This window comes from Hypomesus nipponensis, chromosome 19 (assembly GCF_054491055.1).
Source record: "Hypomesus nipponensis isolate SF chromosome 19, ASM5449105v1, whole genome shotgun sequence".
Classification (NCBI taxonomy): domain Eukaryota; kingdom Metazoa; phylum Chordata; class Actinopteri; order Osmeriformes; family Osmeridae; genus Hypomesus; species Hypomesus nipponensis.
Genome location: NC_140379.1, coordinates 5,513,995 through 5,532,500, shown reverse-complemented (window position 1 = coordinate 5,532,500; position 18,506 = coordinate 5,513,995). Strand labels below are relative to the sequence as shown.

Genomic DNA, 18,506 nt, shown 5'->3' with positions numbered 1-18,506 from the left:
GGTGTGACTGTTCTCTCCCTCGACAAGTTTAGAAATGTTGTGTGGAATGCTGTTTTGGCTCTTATAAGAAAGTGTGACTCGTCTCTGCAGTCAATACAGATAAGTCAGTCAGGAGGTACACGGAAGCATTCTATTTATTATAGCAACAAGGCCAGACGGAATAACTTTGAAAAGTAATTACAATCTTATCGCGTGGTAAAATAGAGTACCCTGACATCTCAAAACCAAAATAAACTTTCCCTGACAGCAACAATGACATGAAAATATGTAGAGGGTGGCTGACTGGGCCTGTTGAAATGCAACGTGTAGGGTTGGGTTTGGCCAAACATTGTTAAACGATGTTTGGTTTTGGGTTAGATAACTTTGGCTGGGCTAGACTACTTGACATGGTGATTCAACCACTTTTTACTGAAAATGTAGTGTAAAAAAAGAGCTGATGTCTGTGTTTAAAACTCAGTGCTTAGGTTTACGTTAACTGTGTCCGGCTCAGAGTCTGAGTCGGACATCTGACTATCTGACTTGGGTCGTGTTCAGACAGAAATATGCACCCAGAGCCGCACTCTAATTTGGAAGTGTACTTCACTCTTTCTCATGTGGGAACGTTTACAGGGCATTTTGAGTTCAGTAACTGAAACTATGAGTATGGCGATACAGTACGGTAGCGCTGTCTTACCACAGCGGTCTCTGATGACCAGATTACGGCCCTCCTTTAGATTGATGCTGAGGAGGTAGGACTTCTGAAGCTCGCGCACACTCTCCGACACATTCAGCGCCTCACTGCCCATCTCAAACTGTGAACATAGAGAGAAATGTTAGTATTGTCTGCAATTTCCTTGTCCTATTGTTTATTATTTATACCACAGGCCAAAGATGTCAAGGTCTACAGTAAAGCAACATGAACTGATATTCAACACCACGTCATATTTCCAACAGACATTTTATGATTTATTTCTAACATGACTTTGGATGCGTTGCTTGACTCATAATTTGAGTACAGTTCTTCTGTTGCTCTGTTTGGCTGTCTATCTCAGTGGGCTTCAACAGTGAATTACTTTTAAGATGTATCACAATACCACAGAAAAACAGAGCACCACTTTTTTTCAGAGAATAAACCACAATCCCATGAAAGCCCCCTACTCTAAACACCAGGGGCCTCATGTATAAACGTTGCGTACGCACAAAAGCGGGGCTGAAAATGTGCGTACGCCACTTTCCACGCAAAGGTTGTGATTTATAAAAAAAAAAAACTTGACGGGAGAATGTGCGGTCCTCCACGCAAACTCTGACCTTCCCGTAGGCCTACGCACATTTTGAAAACAGTTGGAATTGGCGACGCAGATGACCGTACCTTAGTCAGACTGCAGAAATTGAATGTGGGAAGAACTCGTAATATTTATATATTTTGTTTTCCTCACATCATTCAATTTCATGATTATCATGAAGATTACATCCAGCAGTGTTATTTGCGCTTGTACTGAGTGAATCTTGTTCCATAAACACCTTGTACAATCCAACTCGAATTTTAAATAAAAATTCAGCGCTTCCTCACCATTAGATTGTCCACTACGGGAGATCAGGAGGGGACTGGGGGAGATTCCCCGACTGCATGGAATACAGGATAACATCACATATCCTACCTTTAGATAACTGCAGAACACAGTGTATAACTAAATATATTTATTTAATACTGTGCAAATATCCTCATATGTCAAAAACTGGAAATACAGTCGTCAAGCTCCCGTGCAATCGCTACACTCTACGTCCTCGTTATCAGTCCAGACTTAATAGATTACTGTTCATAACAAAACGCTTTTGTTTTAAAAATATATTTCGACTCGCAGTATCAACTACCACAGTTGACTCCACTCGCACAGTTTTTTTTTTAAATTGGTGATCTACCGGCCACCACATTTTCGGGCTCCACCAATAGGCTAACAGTGTCTGAGAAGTTGTCATGCGCTATGATTCACCGTAAAGAACAATCGTAAGCCAGGCTCATGATAAGATACTAGATTAGCATTCATGAGGTGCTTTGCATTGACTATATATGGTTAAAAATGGGCGTGTTCAGGGCGGGGTACAATGCTGATTCACGTACGCACACTTGTGAGTAATCTGTGATTTATAAAGGGAACATTGCGTACAGGTGTGCGTACGCACGGTTTTATAAATCAGAATTTTTGTGTGCGTACGCCATTTTAGGCTTTTGGGCGTACGTACACTTTTAGTAAGAATCCTACGCACAGTTTTATAAATGAGACCCCAGGCCTCATCCAGAATGCGCACTGTACTGAATATTCTCTAACATGAGGTTTTGCCCATTTTGCCATAATCTGGATTTAAACTCTGAAGCCTCAATGTCAACCAAGGGACAAAGCTGTAATGTATTATTGTGCAAAAAAGAGGCCCATATTCATACACAGCACAGCTATACTGATCAAACATTCTTCATGCCATCAATCGTGAATTACTAGGGACAGTAATAACGTATGGCATCAACATTTAAATGTCTTTAAAGGAAGCATGAGTTGACAGTATTTTCACCAAAGTACTTACACCGTTGTTTTCAATGTCATGGAAGGTTTGAGTGTCAAGGTCATTGCTCTTGCTATGGTGCTGTGGAGACAAAACAAAAAAGTGTGAGCACCTGCTGGCTACGTTACTTATAAGGTAAAATCTCAAATGAATCAGGTGAAAAAACAAGGATGTACAAAATAAAACAAGCTAATCCTAAACATCATCTACAAAACTTTTTGGCAGGACAGAAAAAATGGGAGTAGTTTAGTCTGTATACAAGTGTTAATGTGCTCCAACCACTTATACTAGCACTGCCTGGGGTTATTGCCTTCATGTAGTTATTAAAAATTCCTCTGCCGTTGGATATTAAGAATGTTAAGCCAAAGAACAAAGTAATGAGTAACACCCCAAAGCATTTATTTTCTATCTCTGCCTAATAAACTGCTGTGCAGCTTAAATGTACCATATATATGGAAAAACCTTTCACATTCTACTGTAGCACACCTTGAGTAACACTTTTCTGTTCACTAAGATTTTAAGCTAGCTATTTATTTTAAGTCACTTAAACCAAATACCCATTTGGGTGTGTATGTAAGATAACCTTGTAAATTCCCATTGGCGCGTAGGCGCACTGTTTGTTTTAACCTTGGTCCCAACCCAAAAGTAATCTCTGACGTTTAACACTTCACATTTCAAGGCTTCCAAAATATACGTTTGCGTCTTGAGTGTAACAACACTTTGATAGAGTGCCTACTCTATCAAACTGAAGTTAGCTTTAGTAAATTAGTACAAAAAAACTAATGTTATGTGTCGCGTCATTTTCTTTTGGTCTTCAGTATATGATGCTGAAGGACTAAAACAAATATGTATATTATATGCAATAAGACTTTGGAGTAAAGTCTGGAAAACGCAGGGTTGAAGTGCAGCAGTATGCAGAAACAAATGAAGAGAACAGGAAGAGGACACCATGAGGCTAGCCTATAAACCAAGCTTCTCTCCATATTTAAACAAAGGATTTGTAGGCAGATGAGTGTTGACTTTTGTCCTCCTTGTAAATACTATTGGGTATTGAGCAAAACGTCAGCTGAACAAACATTTACCTTTGAGTAAGACATCCTTTCTACCTCACTGAGTGACAAGGCATGTTACATAATATGGTTCTGTGACTGCTGATTAAAGTCGACATGAAAATGAGGCTGACATTATGTTTTCCAACAGAAGACCTGGGCCATGAGTTATTACAAATCATGCCCACTCTTTTTTAACTCTCTATGTTAAAGAGTGAACTGACGATAAGGCTCAATGAACACAATCTGTGCATCTGACAAGTTGCTTGCGGTAACCTTGCACTGACATTATTTAACCACAACAGATAAACAATATGACGTCACCAGACCAACGGTATATCTGTCAACCTTGTTGCACACGTTTAAAATCATACAGTAAGATACTAATACTTTGTGTCCTCCAATCTACCGTAATAGCACCGAGTCAGTACACTGAAGAGAAGTGCTGAGTTATGTGCATCAGAGAACAGGACAACAGCTCTTTCTATTTTATTCCTCAATGTTCATGTTTTTATCAGACATAAACTAACAATACAAACAGAGGATAAGACATTCATTTTAAAAATGCACTTACAGTTCAAAACAGATCAAATCAGCTGTGTCACTGACTACATGCTTTGTTCATGTATTCCTGAAGTGATTCTATTGAACTGTAAGCACTATAAGTAGACCAGTGACATAGTCGAGGCATAGGGAAGTGTCACATTATACAGCCTACTAGTGCTAATGCAGAGACCAGCACCATTATAGATTTTCACAGTCATATTGATTTTCATTGTTGAGTAATACGTTGAAAAACATCTCCCATCAACAGTGTGAATAGACAGGTTGAACTCATTTGAACTCATTTGAACAGGTTGCTCTCAGAGACTAATGGATTATAAAAAATATATATATTTTACACATGGCAGGCAAAAATCTAATTTGAAATTGAAAGTGCCTGAAACAAATAATAGCGTCTTTGCTAAATGAGACGAGACAGCAGTTACCTCAGTGATGTCGTCTGATACCTCCACAGAAGGGACAGTTCTGCTGTTCAGTATCATGGTCTCAGTCTGGGCCAGTTCCCTTGGCTGCTGTTCCATGACCCCAGCTGCTCTGGAGCTCTGGTCTGTGAGGCCCTCCTCCTCCTCCTCCTCCTCATAGGGGCCCCTACTGTGTCCAGACTCCTGAGAGGCACAGTCAGTGCTGTCTACAGGCACACTCAGTCTGTGGGAACTCCTCACAGCGAGGGTAGATCCAGCAGGACAGTTCACAGCCCCTTGGTCTGCCGTGGGGGTCTGATACCAAGTCTGCGGGCTGGAGGGGCTACTGCGGTAGGTGTCGGGGAGCCCGAAGTCTGGAGGCTGCAGGGCAGAGGGGACGGGGCAGGACTCCCGACGCAGGTCTCTGATGTCAGGCACAGACAAGCTCATCCGGTGGTCCAGCATGTGCTCTGGGCGGACCTCAGGCTTGCTGGGGCTCTTCTTTCCTCTGCGAAGGTTGCTGAACAGGGGCCTGGTTCGGTGGCGTAGTTGGCTCAACATGCTTGGCTTCTTAGAGTCCATGGTAAGATAGTTGGGGTGAAGCTTCAAAATCTGTCTATGAATTTTGCATTATTGAGGCCTGTAACATGAAAAGCCAGAGATGAAAAAATCAATTTTCATCAATTTCAGTCAAATGTGTTCAACCAGCAGAATCATCTATTCAAAAAATTGTTCCCAGAAAAGAGAAAGTATGTCCAATGAGTGGATTGAAGATCATGCTACAACACATTGAGTGTTGTCAATCTTAACATTATCAGTGCTACATGCTTTACTTTAGCATTTATATATCTCATTTCTAGTTATAGAACTTTTATTTCAAGAAGTGAGTCAAGTTCATTACTGACAGCAAGCCTTTTATGTCTTGCAAAAAGTAACAGAAACAGTTTAAGTTTACCATTTAAAAAGGATGTTGTTTAAGAGCTGCAGATTGAGATCAAATGAATGTGATTACTGCGGCAGCTCAACCCAGGAAATAACTTCAGAAATGTTATCGTGTAACTGTACTTAACACAATAACTGTACGTCTTCTGGTAGGGGGAAGTTGGCAGCAACCTTAAATCAAACAATGCCTGCTCCGTGAGTTGGCACTAGAGCTACTAGACACACTCATAAAATGACACTCCCATCACACCATGAGAAAGTGTAGGATGGTTCTGTGATCTATTTAAAACAGCTCCAGCAACAGAACTTGAGACAAAGCACTACATTAAAACAAAAAAAGGAGAAGTCAAATATGTGAAGTAGAAAAAAAGGAAATATTTAACTCTACTATTATAGTCAATGACATTTACTGTTGTATAATCTAGGATATGGTAACCATATCAAGCTGAAATGATCTGACTTGATAAGCGCTAATCCTCACATGGATATAATTACTGCTTTCACACAAGCTCTGGCATGTTAGAATCTCAAGGCAAAATATAAGAGCAATGCCACAAAGAAGATATTTTAAAACCTGAAAATTATGTAATTGACTAAATTCTTCTTTTACTTTTGGAAACAGAGTCAGAATTCCTTAACATATGAAGGGAACTCAGTAATGATTGACTGTTTACACCACACAATACCTTATATTTGTCCCAAAACAGGCCAATACTGTGTCACTGGTAACCACCATCATATAACAGGACTATGAGTTCATTAGAGGCAGACACAAACTATTGCAAAAAACTGTATCTGTAAATTGTAAGGTAGGTTAACTGTTAGGTTAAAAAACAATACACTTAAAAATAATACACATGCATCTCATCCTAGCTGTGTGTTTGCATTTAGATTACTCAGGTGAACCATTTACACTTATCTATGGAGATCCCTTTGTCCATTATTGTTACGTCACAACAGCAAGTTGGACATGAAAAACGCCAACAGATGATCATACACTGCAAACTGCAGATAAAATAATCCCTTAAGATGAGCTGAGTGGAGGGATACCAGTGTCCATTGAGAGTGCTGTGCCTCTGCTAGTATAGAGCACAGCAACCTGAGCATGCCATGCTCTGTACTCCAGAAACACACTTTCTAAAATGCAACCGCACCATAAGCCTCTTATCGGTTTATGTGTTGTATTTGTCCTCAACATTGACCCTTGACCATGCCATCAATGTGCAGGGCAAAGAATCAGTCCTTGGGAACACTGATAAAATAATGAGCATGTTGGAAACTATTTGATGTTATTCATTGTCTTTGGAAATGCCAAGATGGTAAGAAACAAATGTCTCTCAAGACAAAATGTATGAGATATTCGTGGGGATATCAAGTCAATTGATTCTGTTTTATGAAATTTCAGAGATGTTTTGTTCAAAGAAAATTGTAAAACTCTTAATCCAGGAAGCAGGATTCTCTAGCCTGACCCAAATAAAAGGATTAGACTGCATCACAACAATGTTTTGTCAAAAAGTTTTTTTTTAATGAAAGCACGAATATGAGGGTTGGCATAGATACTCATTGAGAACCCTCTTAAATTGAGGCGGTTTTCACAGCTTCATACTACCTCTAGTTACTTGTGATCTGTGATACTGGAGCAGTGTGTTTCCAGGAGACGTTGAGTGTGAATTTAAAATAAGCTGCAGTACATGCTTGTTTTCAGTGTAAACACTGATGTCAACATCTTTGTGACATTGCTTGTTTGAGGATGTTGCTATTTCCACTTGTTAGCATTGAAAATACAGCTAAATGCGCTATACAATGGATACCTAAACCCAAAGTCTCAAAATTCAGTCTACATCCCACATGTAACATCTGATTGTAACACTCTGATTTTTGAACACTCTGATCTCAAATATTGGACGAATTAACCACTCATACTTCATAAAAAATACAAATTCTACTGTGATGAATCATCAAGCTAACATGGTCAGTTACATTGAGGAGAAAACCTGAGCCTTATGGCTGCTGGCTTATCGGATATTACACGCCCACTCCCACAGTGCACAGGCCTGTACTCTGACTATCTGGCCCTGGCACGATCAAAACTAATCCTACAGTAGGATGATGCTACGGTTGCCTCTCCCCCATTCAGCATGTGGAGAAGGAGGGCATCTGAGCATCTGCCCCAAATGAGGGGATGGGGTGGGGACAGAGCTGAGCTGAGTCTCACGGAAGTTGACAGACAGCACCATTAGCGAACAGACTAAACAGATCGCATAACCGAGGGAGTGAACGACATCATGTCATGCAGAGGATCAGCAGAGGTTTTTGGACATCACCACCTAACCTGCTTTGGGAGCGATGCTATCTCAAATCTAGTTTTAAACTCTGCCTTCGTGTTGTAGGCTATAGCCTACAGGGATTATTTTCCTTTTGACATATCAACATGTCAAAAGTAGTCTTACATGGAACAATAATGTTTATCTTTAATCTTTTTTATCATAGTTTCTAAATGACAGTCCTAATGACAACATTATTTGCTTGCCAACATCTGTAATAAATGTTTTTAAAAATCCACTTAATCCTAACTTCATATTGTGGTTTTTGGCATTCTTATAGGCGTTATTATAAGAATGTCAAAAATCTCATTCTTATTTATTTCAGTGCATATTAATAGTTGTCTTGCATGACAAAACATACATAATACCCCAGCTTACTAGAATCGATGTAATAATAAAAGAAATAGCCTACATAAACATAAAACGTTGTTCCCCAGGTAGGCTACTTTAGAGTTAGATTAAAGTGATAGACACGTGTTGGGTAAATCCAGGTAGCTTAATTGTCTTAATTCGGAACCTGCCTAAAGAGGGGATATGTACCTTTGTTCCGTGGCAAGAAACATTTTCTGAAGATTTCGGCAAAATTTCAGCTTCTTCAAAGTTACAGGATGGTTTCAGTGCGCACGGCGGCGCAACACATCAGCAATCGTTGTATCGGATGAAACGGACTTCCTACATCAAGCGAATTAAAGGGTAGTGCCACTGAATAATGTTCGGCCGATATATAGTTTTAAGCCCATAGGCATAAACCATCGTAGTGGACAACCTGTCCGTGCACTACCATCTACTGTTGACAACTATGGAGCTTTGGGTGGTTGGGGTACTTCTTGGATTTTTTTCGATTTACCTTTTGACAAGTTGGACGCTTGCATGTTTGCAATTGCGCGTTGGTTAAGAATGTCCCAGACCATTCCTTTTCAGTATCCGTAACCCAATTTTAGTAAGAAATAACCCTAAAGTACATAAATAGTTAACTCTCCGTTTGTGCAAGGGACAGTAATGTAAAGTTTAGTTCTCACTATTGACCAATAAGGATGCAATCTAAAGTGCCCTCTAGTGGCAAATTATCCGACACGCAGTTCACGTTAACCCTACTTGAAATAATCTGCCCTGAAGTAAATCTATATACTAAATTCTAACACATACATTTAATACTGCTTTGTGCTAATAATCTTCTCTCTATTACACTACAACATATAGATTTGAAAAGTAAATGAAACAACATTACTTTCAACAATTTAAAAAGCAGTAGGCCATTTTTTAATTTTTACGATCTGACTTGTCAAGTATGACTAAGGACAGGGAGTTGCCATGAGAACTCCTGGCCTGTATTTTGAAAAATGACTCAGCTCCCACAGGTGATTGTGCTTAGTCACCAACATAGGGTGAGCGATGACTAGGAGGGACATAGCATCCAATGAGGTGCTGTCTACACTCCTGACAAGATAAAGAAACAACAACAACTAGAGAGATTGTGGGTACATATATTGTATTTCACTTCAATCAATGTCTGCATCTGATGTTTCATACGGAGGCAATAATGTATGTACAACATTTACATTTTATAAACAATGTATCAAACACAAAAAACTATCAACATTGGACATTTTCTCTAAGTACATATAGCTGCTTTATTTCCATCTGCCCAAAGTTGAGACTTGGCACGTCTTGGACGGAACCCTAGTACTGAATATCATCTGCAATGTCCAAAATGATCACAGTTGGGTACAATTTACTATTAGCAAATCAATTTTCCAGTATAGAAATATATTTGAACGTATTGTGACCAGATGGCATTACCAGTAGTCTATCCAATTTTAACATACTTATCACCCACCAACTCTAAAACTGGTTACCAAAGTATTTATTTGAAAAGAGAACAGGTTACTTAACAAAATACAAAAAATATTACCCAGTGAATACTTGATCAAAAAGGATGATGCCTTGTAAACATGGCAACAATCCACAAAAATATACCTTTTAAAAATTTGAAGGTACAACATATATAAGTACATACAACAAAAAGTGATATATATGTATATATATATATATATATATATATATATATATATATGTATATGTGTATATATATATAGATATATACATATATATGTGTATATATAATATATATACATATATATATTATATATGTTAGAGTTGCTATATATATATAACAAAAGACATTGTTTATTTTTACTATACATAAAGAACAGCAAGTGTCCATGGCTTTCAATTTTCTATATATTGCTGAAACAATGTTTTATTTTGAGGAAATTATCAAAATACACTCACTATTACTTAAAAAATCAGCATACTGCTTTGGCTGACATAAAGAATGTGGTTTTTAAGAGGAGAGGGAGACGACCATGATGTATTGCTTTACAGTTGAACTGCTAACAGGGAGAATTAACAAAAACCTGTGACAATGAGAAACTAAGGCTCTTTCTCCTCCCATGGCGATCCCTTTGTATTTTAGTCCTCGTGATGAAATCTGAAAACTCATCTTGTAAAGTTACATCAGGCCACACAAAGTGGCAGTGTAGATAGTTATTCCAAGCTTAGCCCAAAATCAAGATAAATATTTTGAACTTTGAATATTTGTGCTGTATCTTCTTGCAAACTTAAATAAGTGCCTTATATCGCAGCAGTGACCACAATAAATCCACAATGCTAAACAAATGTTTATCTGATCAGATACTGTAGAACACATCTGGTCGCTTGAACATTTTACCCCAGAAAAGCAGATTACGAACAATAATCATAAAAATCACTTTTTCAAAGTAAATTTTCAAAGAACTTCAATCTGATATGAAAACAGTGAATAATAATAAAGATGTGAAAACAACCTCCTGTGCTTCCTGGAAAGGTTTAACAACCTCATGTTGTGTGTGTGTGTGTGTGATATGACAGGTTTTTAAGTCACCCAACTTTCCATGCGCATGCGTTTGACAGAGGGGCTTTCCCTGTTCTCCATCCCCCTCTGCGGTGTGGCCAGCGCCCCCAGTGTTGAGGAGTGGAAGTCTGACCGGTGGTCCTCCCGGTCGCTGCCATCATAAGAGCTGCATGAAGAGCTGATGCTGTCGGCAGGGGAACGCCCCATCTCTGGCCTGGAGGAAGAGGACGAGGCGTGGGGTGGGGGAGGGGCAGGGTGCTGGGCCATGAAGCCTGATTGGGTCACACGGTCTCTGGGAGGGGAAATAGGCTCAGACTTGATGTTGATGTTCTGGTTGGTGTTGACGGAGAGGTTAGAGCCCTGAGGTATGTGGTTGCCAGACCTGCTGGGAGGAGAAGGGGGGGATGGGGAAAATCACTCATTTGAATAAGGGTAGCGGGATAACATAGAGTAGTCACCCTCTTAAATATTTGTTGTTTCGGCAGTGTGAGGAGTTACTTACACCAGTGAATTCAGTGTAGCCTGACCCAGCTGATGGTGCTGCCATGCCGACATGGAGCCCAGGGAAAGGCCTGCTGGAGAGTTGAAACCTTGTAAGCTGGAGAGGTCTGAGCTGTTCAAGGAATACTCTGTGGAAACACAAAATAATTCAACACACTATTATTACATAATTAATAAAAAGGACACATTTGATTTTTGTAATACACACAAGTGGGTAAGTAATGGTAAAGTAAAGAACATCTGTATATACTCGATATTTCTGAAGAACACTGACCATTGTTGTAAGCAGAGTTCATGCCTGGGTAGACCAGACCCTGGGGAGGCAAACTGGGGGTGTTTCCTGACACCACTGGAGTTGCCAGGGACTGGCTGGACTGGGAACTGTTATTCAGCCTCTGGGTGCTCTAGAGAAAAAGTCAGTAAATTTGTCATTATTTGAACGTATTTGTTACCGTAATTAAATCATGAAAGACATTCAAACAGATGTTGCTGTCAAAGGAGTCATACCGATCTAGAAAAAGCTGTAACACCACTATTGTTCACCACATGGTGTCAGTATAAGCCCACAAGAAAGTCTTATAAACTGTTGGTTAAACCAATGAATGGGGCAGATGAAGTCGTGGGCATGTAGTGTAGAAAATTTGTATTTCCATTAATCAAAATGAATTATAGTTAATGATAAGGCATGGGAATTTTAGGAGGAAACACTGGTGTGATTTGGTAAAGTGGTCATTCCTAGTAGGCAAGATTTGAGTCAGGTAATTTAAGGTAGACAGATACTTTTCTTCAGTCCACAAATTACCATTTAAATTCTATTCATGATTTTTCCATGTCATTTCTTATGAAGTAGTCAGGTATGTTTACATGGTGTGATGAGTACTTGGTGGAGTCCCATTACCAACAACTTGTCAGCACAGTGAATGACCTCAAGGTCAAACCGTCGACCACGACACAGACCACTCAGTCATGCAATCGTATATATTGTACATTTTCAACGAACAAAATAACTAGCTAACAACTATCTACTATAACACCAAATCAACAGAACATCCCATTACAACCTTTGCGTGGTGCTTAATTGATGTAAAGAGTAAGAAAAATCAAGTTATCTAACCTCATTTTGTGGACCAAGCTACATGCTGTAGCCGGGTGAAATCATCAAAGTTAGAGTCTTGTTTTGTCTGACATCATCCTAAATTACGTTATTCATCTCATGAAAAAAATAGAGAAGAGGAACTGAAAAAACTATTTTTAAATAAACCAGAGGAACCAGTGTCAATGACATTATCCATGTGGTTAAGATCACAAGGCAGTACTGGATGATGTTTTTGAACATCAGACAAATTCTGCAAAAAACAAAAACAATATTTCTAATCATTTCACAGGACTTAATGCAGAAAAAAGATGACTGTCCCCCATGTCATTTTTTTCTTGTTCGCCCACTCAGAGGCATTTACGCAAGTAGGTGAAGCCATATCACACCTTCTGAATATGTTAAACAATTAACTTTGACTGTATTAACTGCTAAATGTCTTCTCAAACCAGAAGAAAAGTATAGGATATAATATTTGTTGAATTCAAGTAGTCATGATCTATAGAGTGAGATTATTTAGAGCAATTCATAGTAAGATCCATGTTGACACACAACAGTTTCCAACTACATACTCAATAATTAAATAACTAAATAATAAAGGGTTCTAATCAGTAAGTGGCCTCCATCAATAGTTTTATTTTCAATAGCATTTCCTTATTCATCCCGTAGGTATTCCATCCAACTCACCATTTCCACCTCCTCATCCTCTGACTGCACAAGATAGAGAGAACGAAAGAAATATTGTGGAGCGGTTACAAAGGTCAGAATCCTTCTCAATAACTTCTTGTAACTTTGTGGTGGGCTGTTCTAACACTTTCGCTTGTATGCTGTTGTAACTCTGCTATGGCTGTGTCTCAGTCCTTGTGTGAACAGCAGCCCACATGCAGAGAATCTCTAGTGGAGAACATCAAAAGGTCAGAACTTTCATGTGCGCCTTGGAAGTGTGCTTCTGGCTCACTCAAGAAAACCATTTCAACGTGTGGTTTCCTGATCATGGCATTGTTACTTCCTGGGTTTCACTGCGCAATGTTTGAACAGAGAGTGGGAGGCAAGGCAACAGGAGAAGGGGTGACCAGGGGCAAATCAATAACACAGCACCATGCACACTGGGGTACACAAGGGTGGTGAGTGAGAGTGAGAGAGAGTAACAATCTGCCAAGACTCTCTATAGACTGTGTATGACTAAGGTCTATGTTTAGGATTATTGTCAGCAAATTAGTTTGACGTGTGGTGTGTATAGCAATTACTTGAACTGATACCAAATTGATTAATGGGGATTGTTGGCAGGGGCATAGTGTTTCTGTTATAATTTCCCCACCCTAAAAAACTTTGGTGTGTGTTGTAAGAGAGACAAGATAGATTAGTCATTCCCTGTCCTACATGCCTGCAAAGAAACTAGTTCTATGGAACAGAGAGATCAGGCTAAACGACACACACACACACATGTAGTACACAACATCTAACAATTAAACCTGACATGCAACAGTTCCAACATTTAAATGAAAAAAAGATGAGGAGCTGGGCTACTCTTTAGTACTGTATACTTCAATGCACCATAGGTTGACCTAGAGATCCAGGCATGGAGATTATCTTCAGTATCTACTATAGCCGCTTTCGTGTATAAGGTATTCAGTTAACCTCGCCTATAAACACCTCTCAGAGGAATGCAGCCCATGAAATAATTAGAAAGATTTGAGCCATAAACACCTAATTTATTTTTCATTCTGTGGTTTGATGCACGCTTCTGACAGTTTTACATGGTCCCAGATGCTCCGGGGGATGAGAAAGTTTGCTTACTATAATTACGATAACCACAATATAATTTTCCTCATGGGCTCTATTGCATGCCACGGGCTACGGCATATATTTAGAAGAAAAAAGTAGCAGTAACTCATTTGGAGTCAAAAAGGAGTCAGTGCCTCTCTGTTGTGTGCTATGGCTAACCTGCCGCACAGGTACACAGGTACACAGGGACACAGGTACACAGGTACACAGGTACACAGGGACACAGGGACACAGGTACACAGGGACACAGGGACACAGGGACACAGGGACACAGGGACACAGGTACACAGGTACATACACTCACCAGGGGTGGCATCATGCCTTTGTTGGACGGAGGGAGGACTACTCTCAGGTCGGGCTTTCGGCTGGCGAGGGGCAGGCTTCCCCCAGTGGGTAGAGGGGATTTGGTTGGCATGACTTTTCCCAAGCTGTTTGCACCGGGGTTGCCCACAAAGCCATTCCCTGTATGAAACACACAGAAATCAAAGGGCACGTTACAATGTTACAAAGACCCAAAGCCGGCACCAGTTGAACTGTTGATCAAAACATTAAAGATAGAAAAGAGCATCAAACTGACAGGTTCCCCTCTTTTCAAATGTGCAGTGGTGTTCAACGTTCTGTATGTCAGGTTATGTTGGTTCTGATTCCCACTCTGTACTGTAGGGCTTTTTAAATGGAGTCCATCACATCTATCATATTAAAAGTCAGCCCCAAACAACAGCAACTGAACTTTAAATTGCCATTTCCTTTTCACTTGGCAGCAAGTTTCATAACTGAATAACATTTTAGTCACCATTCAATGCCTGTAGAACCTCCAATATCGCACAATGGTGTTTTGTGACATTCAAATCTAATAATGAATTGAAATGATGGGGAGCTATTCAGAAGCACAGCGAAGGAAAGATAAAGTGTGGACTTGGTAATTCTGCTCATTTGTTCTGAGAAATCCAATGTGATTTTGGCAGCTGCTGGTCAGACGTAGGGAGGAGGGCTGCTATGTTGTCGTTCCTCGGGGACTATACTCTCTGCGTTCAGACCCTCGTCAATGAGATGCTTGCGATGCCTGGTGGAATGCCAAGATATGTCTTGCGACTCCAATTTCTTTTACATCTGACGTAAGGCCATCTGCTGGCTCATTCTGTGCCGTCTGAATTTCTCTCAGGACTAGTGCCATTTGAAAAAACAATACGTTGCTTTTACTGTTGGAGGTCATTTGGGTAGAGCTATTACGGCTAACAGCTCATGAATTAAGCATGAACAGGATTGGCTTTTTGAATAATGTTTCAGGGACAAAATATTCTGTTCATGTCGGTCTTTTGTGCCCACCTAACAGAGTCATTTCCTGCTTCAGCTATGCGAGTGTCGAGTAGCCAGGCCTGGAGAAAATATTCCAGTCAGACCTCAGACCAGCACCTCCTAACACAAGGGTATTTCACAAGGGACGGCACAGCTAATGTTCACGTTTTCGCATTGGAAACCTGATCTCTCAAATGTCTTCCACACACAGACACGGACCAGAATAGCACTGTGATACGGTCCTGTTTACCAAGCGAAGGACACTTACTCTTTAGATTTTTTGTAAAGTGTGTAAATTCCATGGCCAGCATCACGTGATGAACAGAGTAAACAACGTGGAGGGCAGCCGGCCAAGTGGCCGTGATAGCCTTGCTGAGGACAAGGGGGTGCGGAAAGGGGGGTCGGATAGGCTAGATAGAGCTTAGCATTACTGTAAGAGGCTCTGTTACTCTGCCCTGATAACGATCACTCTGGGGTGATGTCATCGCATGGAAGCCATCCAGAGGAGAGCAGGCAATCAGTCTCAGTCGCCCCGCCTCTCAGTACACTGCCTGGATTTGAAGGGCTGGAGGGCCTTATTTCTCCTGAGAAAACATTTAGTCATTCCATTTACTCATTCCACACTCCTTCCTTGTGTCTAAGCACTACTAAACTGCAGGATGCCGCCTAAACCCTGTCGCTGCTGTAAACAGAACTGAAATGCAATATTATAAACATCCCTTGACATCCCTGGGGTCCAATTAACACCTTGGCATTTGTTATTAACTCATAAACCAGGTTTGTTGCTTTGTTACAGTCCCAGGTGCAGCATTCCATTGAAAACAACTCAAAGTGGACAGGAAGAATGTACAGTTATGTATTTTTTAAGAGACACTTTTGAATTATTGAGTGTTGAAGACTTTTTGCACTTGCTGTTACATAAGGCTAGCAATGGTAGAGCTGAGGATAAGAGAGTGTCCTTGAAGAAAAATAACTTTTGAGCATTGAAAAAGGTTAAGCCACAACGGGAGCCCATGAATGAGGCAGTGTGTTGTATAACTAGGTATGTTGTATGAATTCTCGGCTGCCATTCATGTATACAACTATGCATCAGTGCATGGAGGAGGAGGAAGAAGCAGGCAATTACTTCACCAATGAAAAAAAATGTCAGGCAAAATAAAGAGAGACAATATATATTTACAGCGTGAGTGTTGGCACTAAACTCATCCTCAACATTCTGCTATTAACCTTGCCTAAGATTTATAGAGCGCGGCAGCAACACATCAACTAACCCTGCCATTCCAGCTTTACCGTAACACTCCTCTTTGAACAGCACTATGCAGCCTGACATGACACTTAACCGAATCCATAATTCAATTAGAACAGCCTGCATGCCACAGGCAGACTTTCCAAATGCTTCTTAGAGAGTTCACAAACAAACTGTGGGCCATGTAAAAGCCTTTCCCTGTCTAGCGGATTTCAAAAGAAGGGGAATCGAAGCCTGGAGTTAGAAGGTTATGGCAAGTAGACCCAAGGCAGTGGATAACCGGGTAAAAAGACTTGTAGTGGTAGTCCCCAGCCCTATGAGCACTATGGGGTTTGTAGTCTTTCTGTTAGACAGGGTCAAGGGAACTGGGGACTGTCATCTTGCCTTCTGTCTCTATGAATCAGCCTTGGGAACAGAGACAGACGCTGCCAGGTCAGCATAGCCAAGAAGCAGATTAGGCTTTCAGGATTTACATTTTGTTGGTTAAACCTGGGACATCACACATGTTGGTTAAACCTGGGGCATGTGAAGTACACATACTTTCATCTCCGAAACATCGAAATGCCACAGAACACATTTCTACATTCATTTACGACAGAGGGATTGTGGGGTTTACAGACTCACTCACTGGCTAGACTTGATTTAAAAACACCCGTGAACTTAGTCCAGTCTGAGGGGAACAAGCTGGCACCTGCCACCCCCCGTCTGTCACATGGCAAATAGTGGCCATGACAGGCCGTCAGGGGCATTGTGTACGGTCCCCTCACAGGCTTGACATGGACAGCGTGCTTGCAGGGCTCTGACGGCACAGGCAAAATGCAGACAGACCTACCGTCGCCCATAAAAGGAGAGCAGAAGGATCGCACAAACAGGTGCACCTGTCAGTGCACCCAGGGAGATGTTTACTAGTGGACTGCCACGTGCTGACAACGAGATCAGGGCTGTAGTGAATGAATTCTTCCTCGGTTCTCTTTAAATGATCAGCCATGGTGTTTTTTTATTTATTTTTATTAATTGTATTATTTCTTCATTCTTCAAACTAGAAAATGTGGAATTGTCCGTAGAAACAGACAAACCACACATGTACTAGGCCAACACAAACGTAGCAGGACACGAGAGAGTGAAAAGACACTGGGGCTTGGCTCTGCCAAAAAGGAACAGTTGGACCTGTGACCTTGGTTGAGTCCTTGGTGGTGTGACACTGTAGAGAGGCTGATACACTCACATCTGCTGCTATCTCCTATTGCTTTGTGATATCAGTCCATATCAGCCTATGGGTAGCTTTGTAAGTATGTCAATCCTGTTTCCTGTTAACGACAACAGGAATACACTCATGGTATATGAAAGTACCACCTTTTTGCAGGTTTAGGAAAAATATTTAGGAAAACACCAATATATTTGTTCACGGATGTATGGAAACACAACCTGTTACAATGAACAAGGTTTAAAAGCTTTTTGAGAAAATGTATTGGTCCCAAATACCCTGTTAAGTTTTATACTAATCCTAAACAAACCTCTCCGGTAGCCTAACCGCCTCCCTATCCACAACTTAAGTGTCTAGGACACGCTGAGGCCACAAAGCTAATGGATTTCTCCTCAGGGACTTACCCACTGGGCCAGAGCTGGGGCCTGTTCCATTTGGCACTGCCAGCTCAGCGTTCCCCTGCATGCCACCTGAGGAGAGGCACAGAGTGAGACGATCAGCCATCTGCAGGCCGTGGCCCACCCATGTGTGAGGAGCACAGTCGGAGCAGGATAACACAGCACGCTTCATTAGCAGCAGCAGCCGCAGCACAGCTTTCCGGGCATGGCCACAGCTTCTGGGGAACCACCGAATACTGAAGCCGAATAACGAAGTCCGATTTTTAACTGCCTTT

The 18,506-nt window shown here is 40.9% G+C and overlaps 2 protein-coding genes across 13 annotated transcripts in view; both read right to left on the bottom strand.

The window, feature by feature from the left end:
- Positions 1-8,474, bottom strand: part of mctp2b (multiple C2 domains, transmembrane 2b) — a 21,330-nt gene extending 12,856 nt beyond the window's left edge. Inside the window, exons 1-4 of the mRNA XM_084681919.1 lie at positions 8,356-8,474; positions 4,574-5,189; positions 2,557-2,616; positions 674-791 (exon numbers count right to left, since the gene is read on the bottom strand). Coding sequence (XP_084538045.1) covers positions 674-791; positions 2,557-2,616; positions 4,574-5,131 — 736 coding nt within the window. The 5' untranslated portion in view covers positions 5,132-5,189; positions 8,356-8,474. The remainder of the gene's footprint in view (positions 1-673; positions 792-2,556; positions 2,617-4,573; positions 5,190-8,355) is intronic.
- An 813-nt stretch (positions 8,475-9,287) lies between these two features.
- Positions 9,288-18,506, bottom strand: part of LOC146246665 (myocyte-specific enhancer factor 2A-like) — a 34,502-nt gene continuing 25,283 nt past the window's right edge. For 3 of the 12 annotated variants that reach the window (XM_084681930.1, XM_084681932.1, XM_084681929.1), the window contains 5 exons: positions 18,238-18,303; positions 14,386-14,549; positions 11,484-11,613; positions 11,211-11,337; positions 9,288-11,093 (listed from right to left, as the gene is read on the bottom strand). In XM_084681930.1, the coding sequence (XP_084538056.1) occupies positions 10,730-11,093; positions 11,211-11,337; positions 11,484-11,613; positions 14,386-14,549; positions 18,238-18,303 (851 nt within the window). In that variant the 3' untranslated portion in view covers positions 9,288-10,729. The remainder of the gene's footprint in view (positions 11,094-11,210; positions 11,338-11,483; positions 11,614-14,385; positions 14,550-18,237; positions 18,304-18,506) is intronic. The other 9 variants (XM_084681941.1, XM_084681931.1, XM_084681935.1 and 6 more) reach the window with 5 other exon arrangements.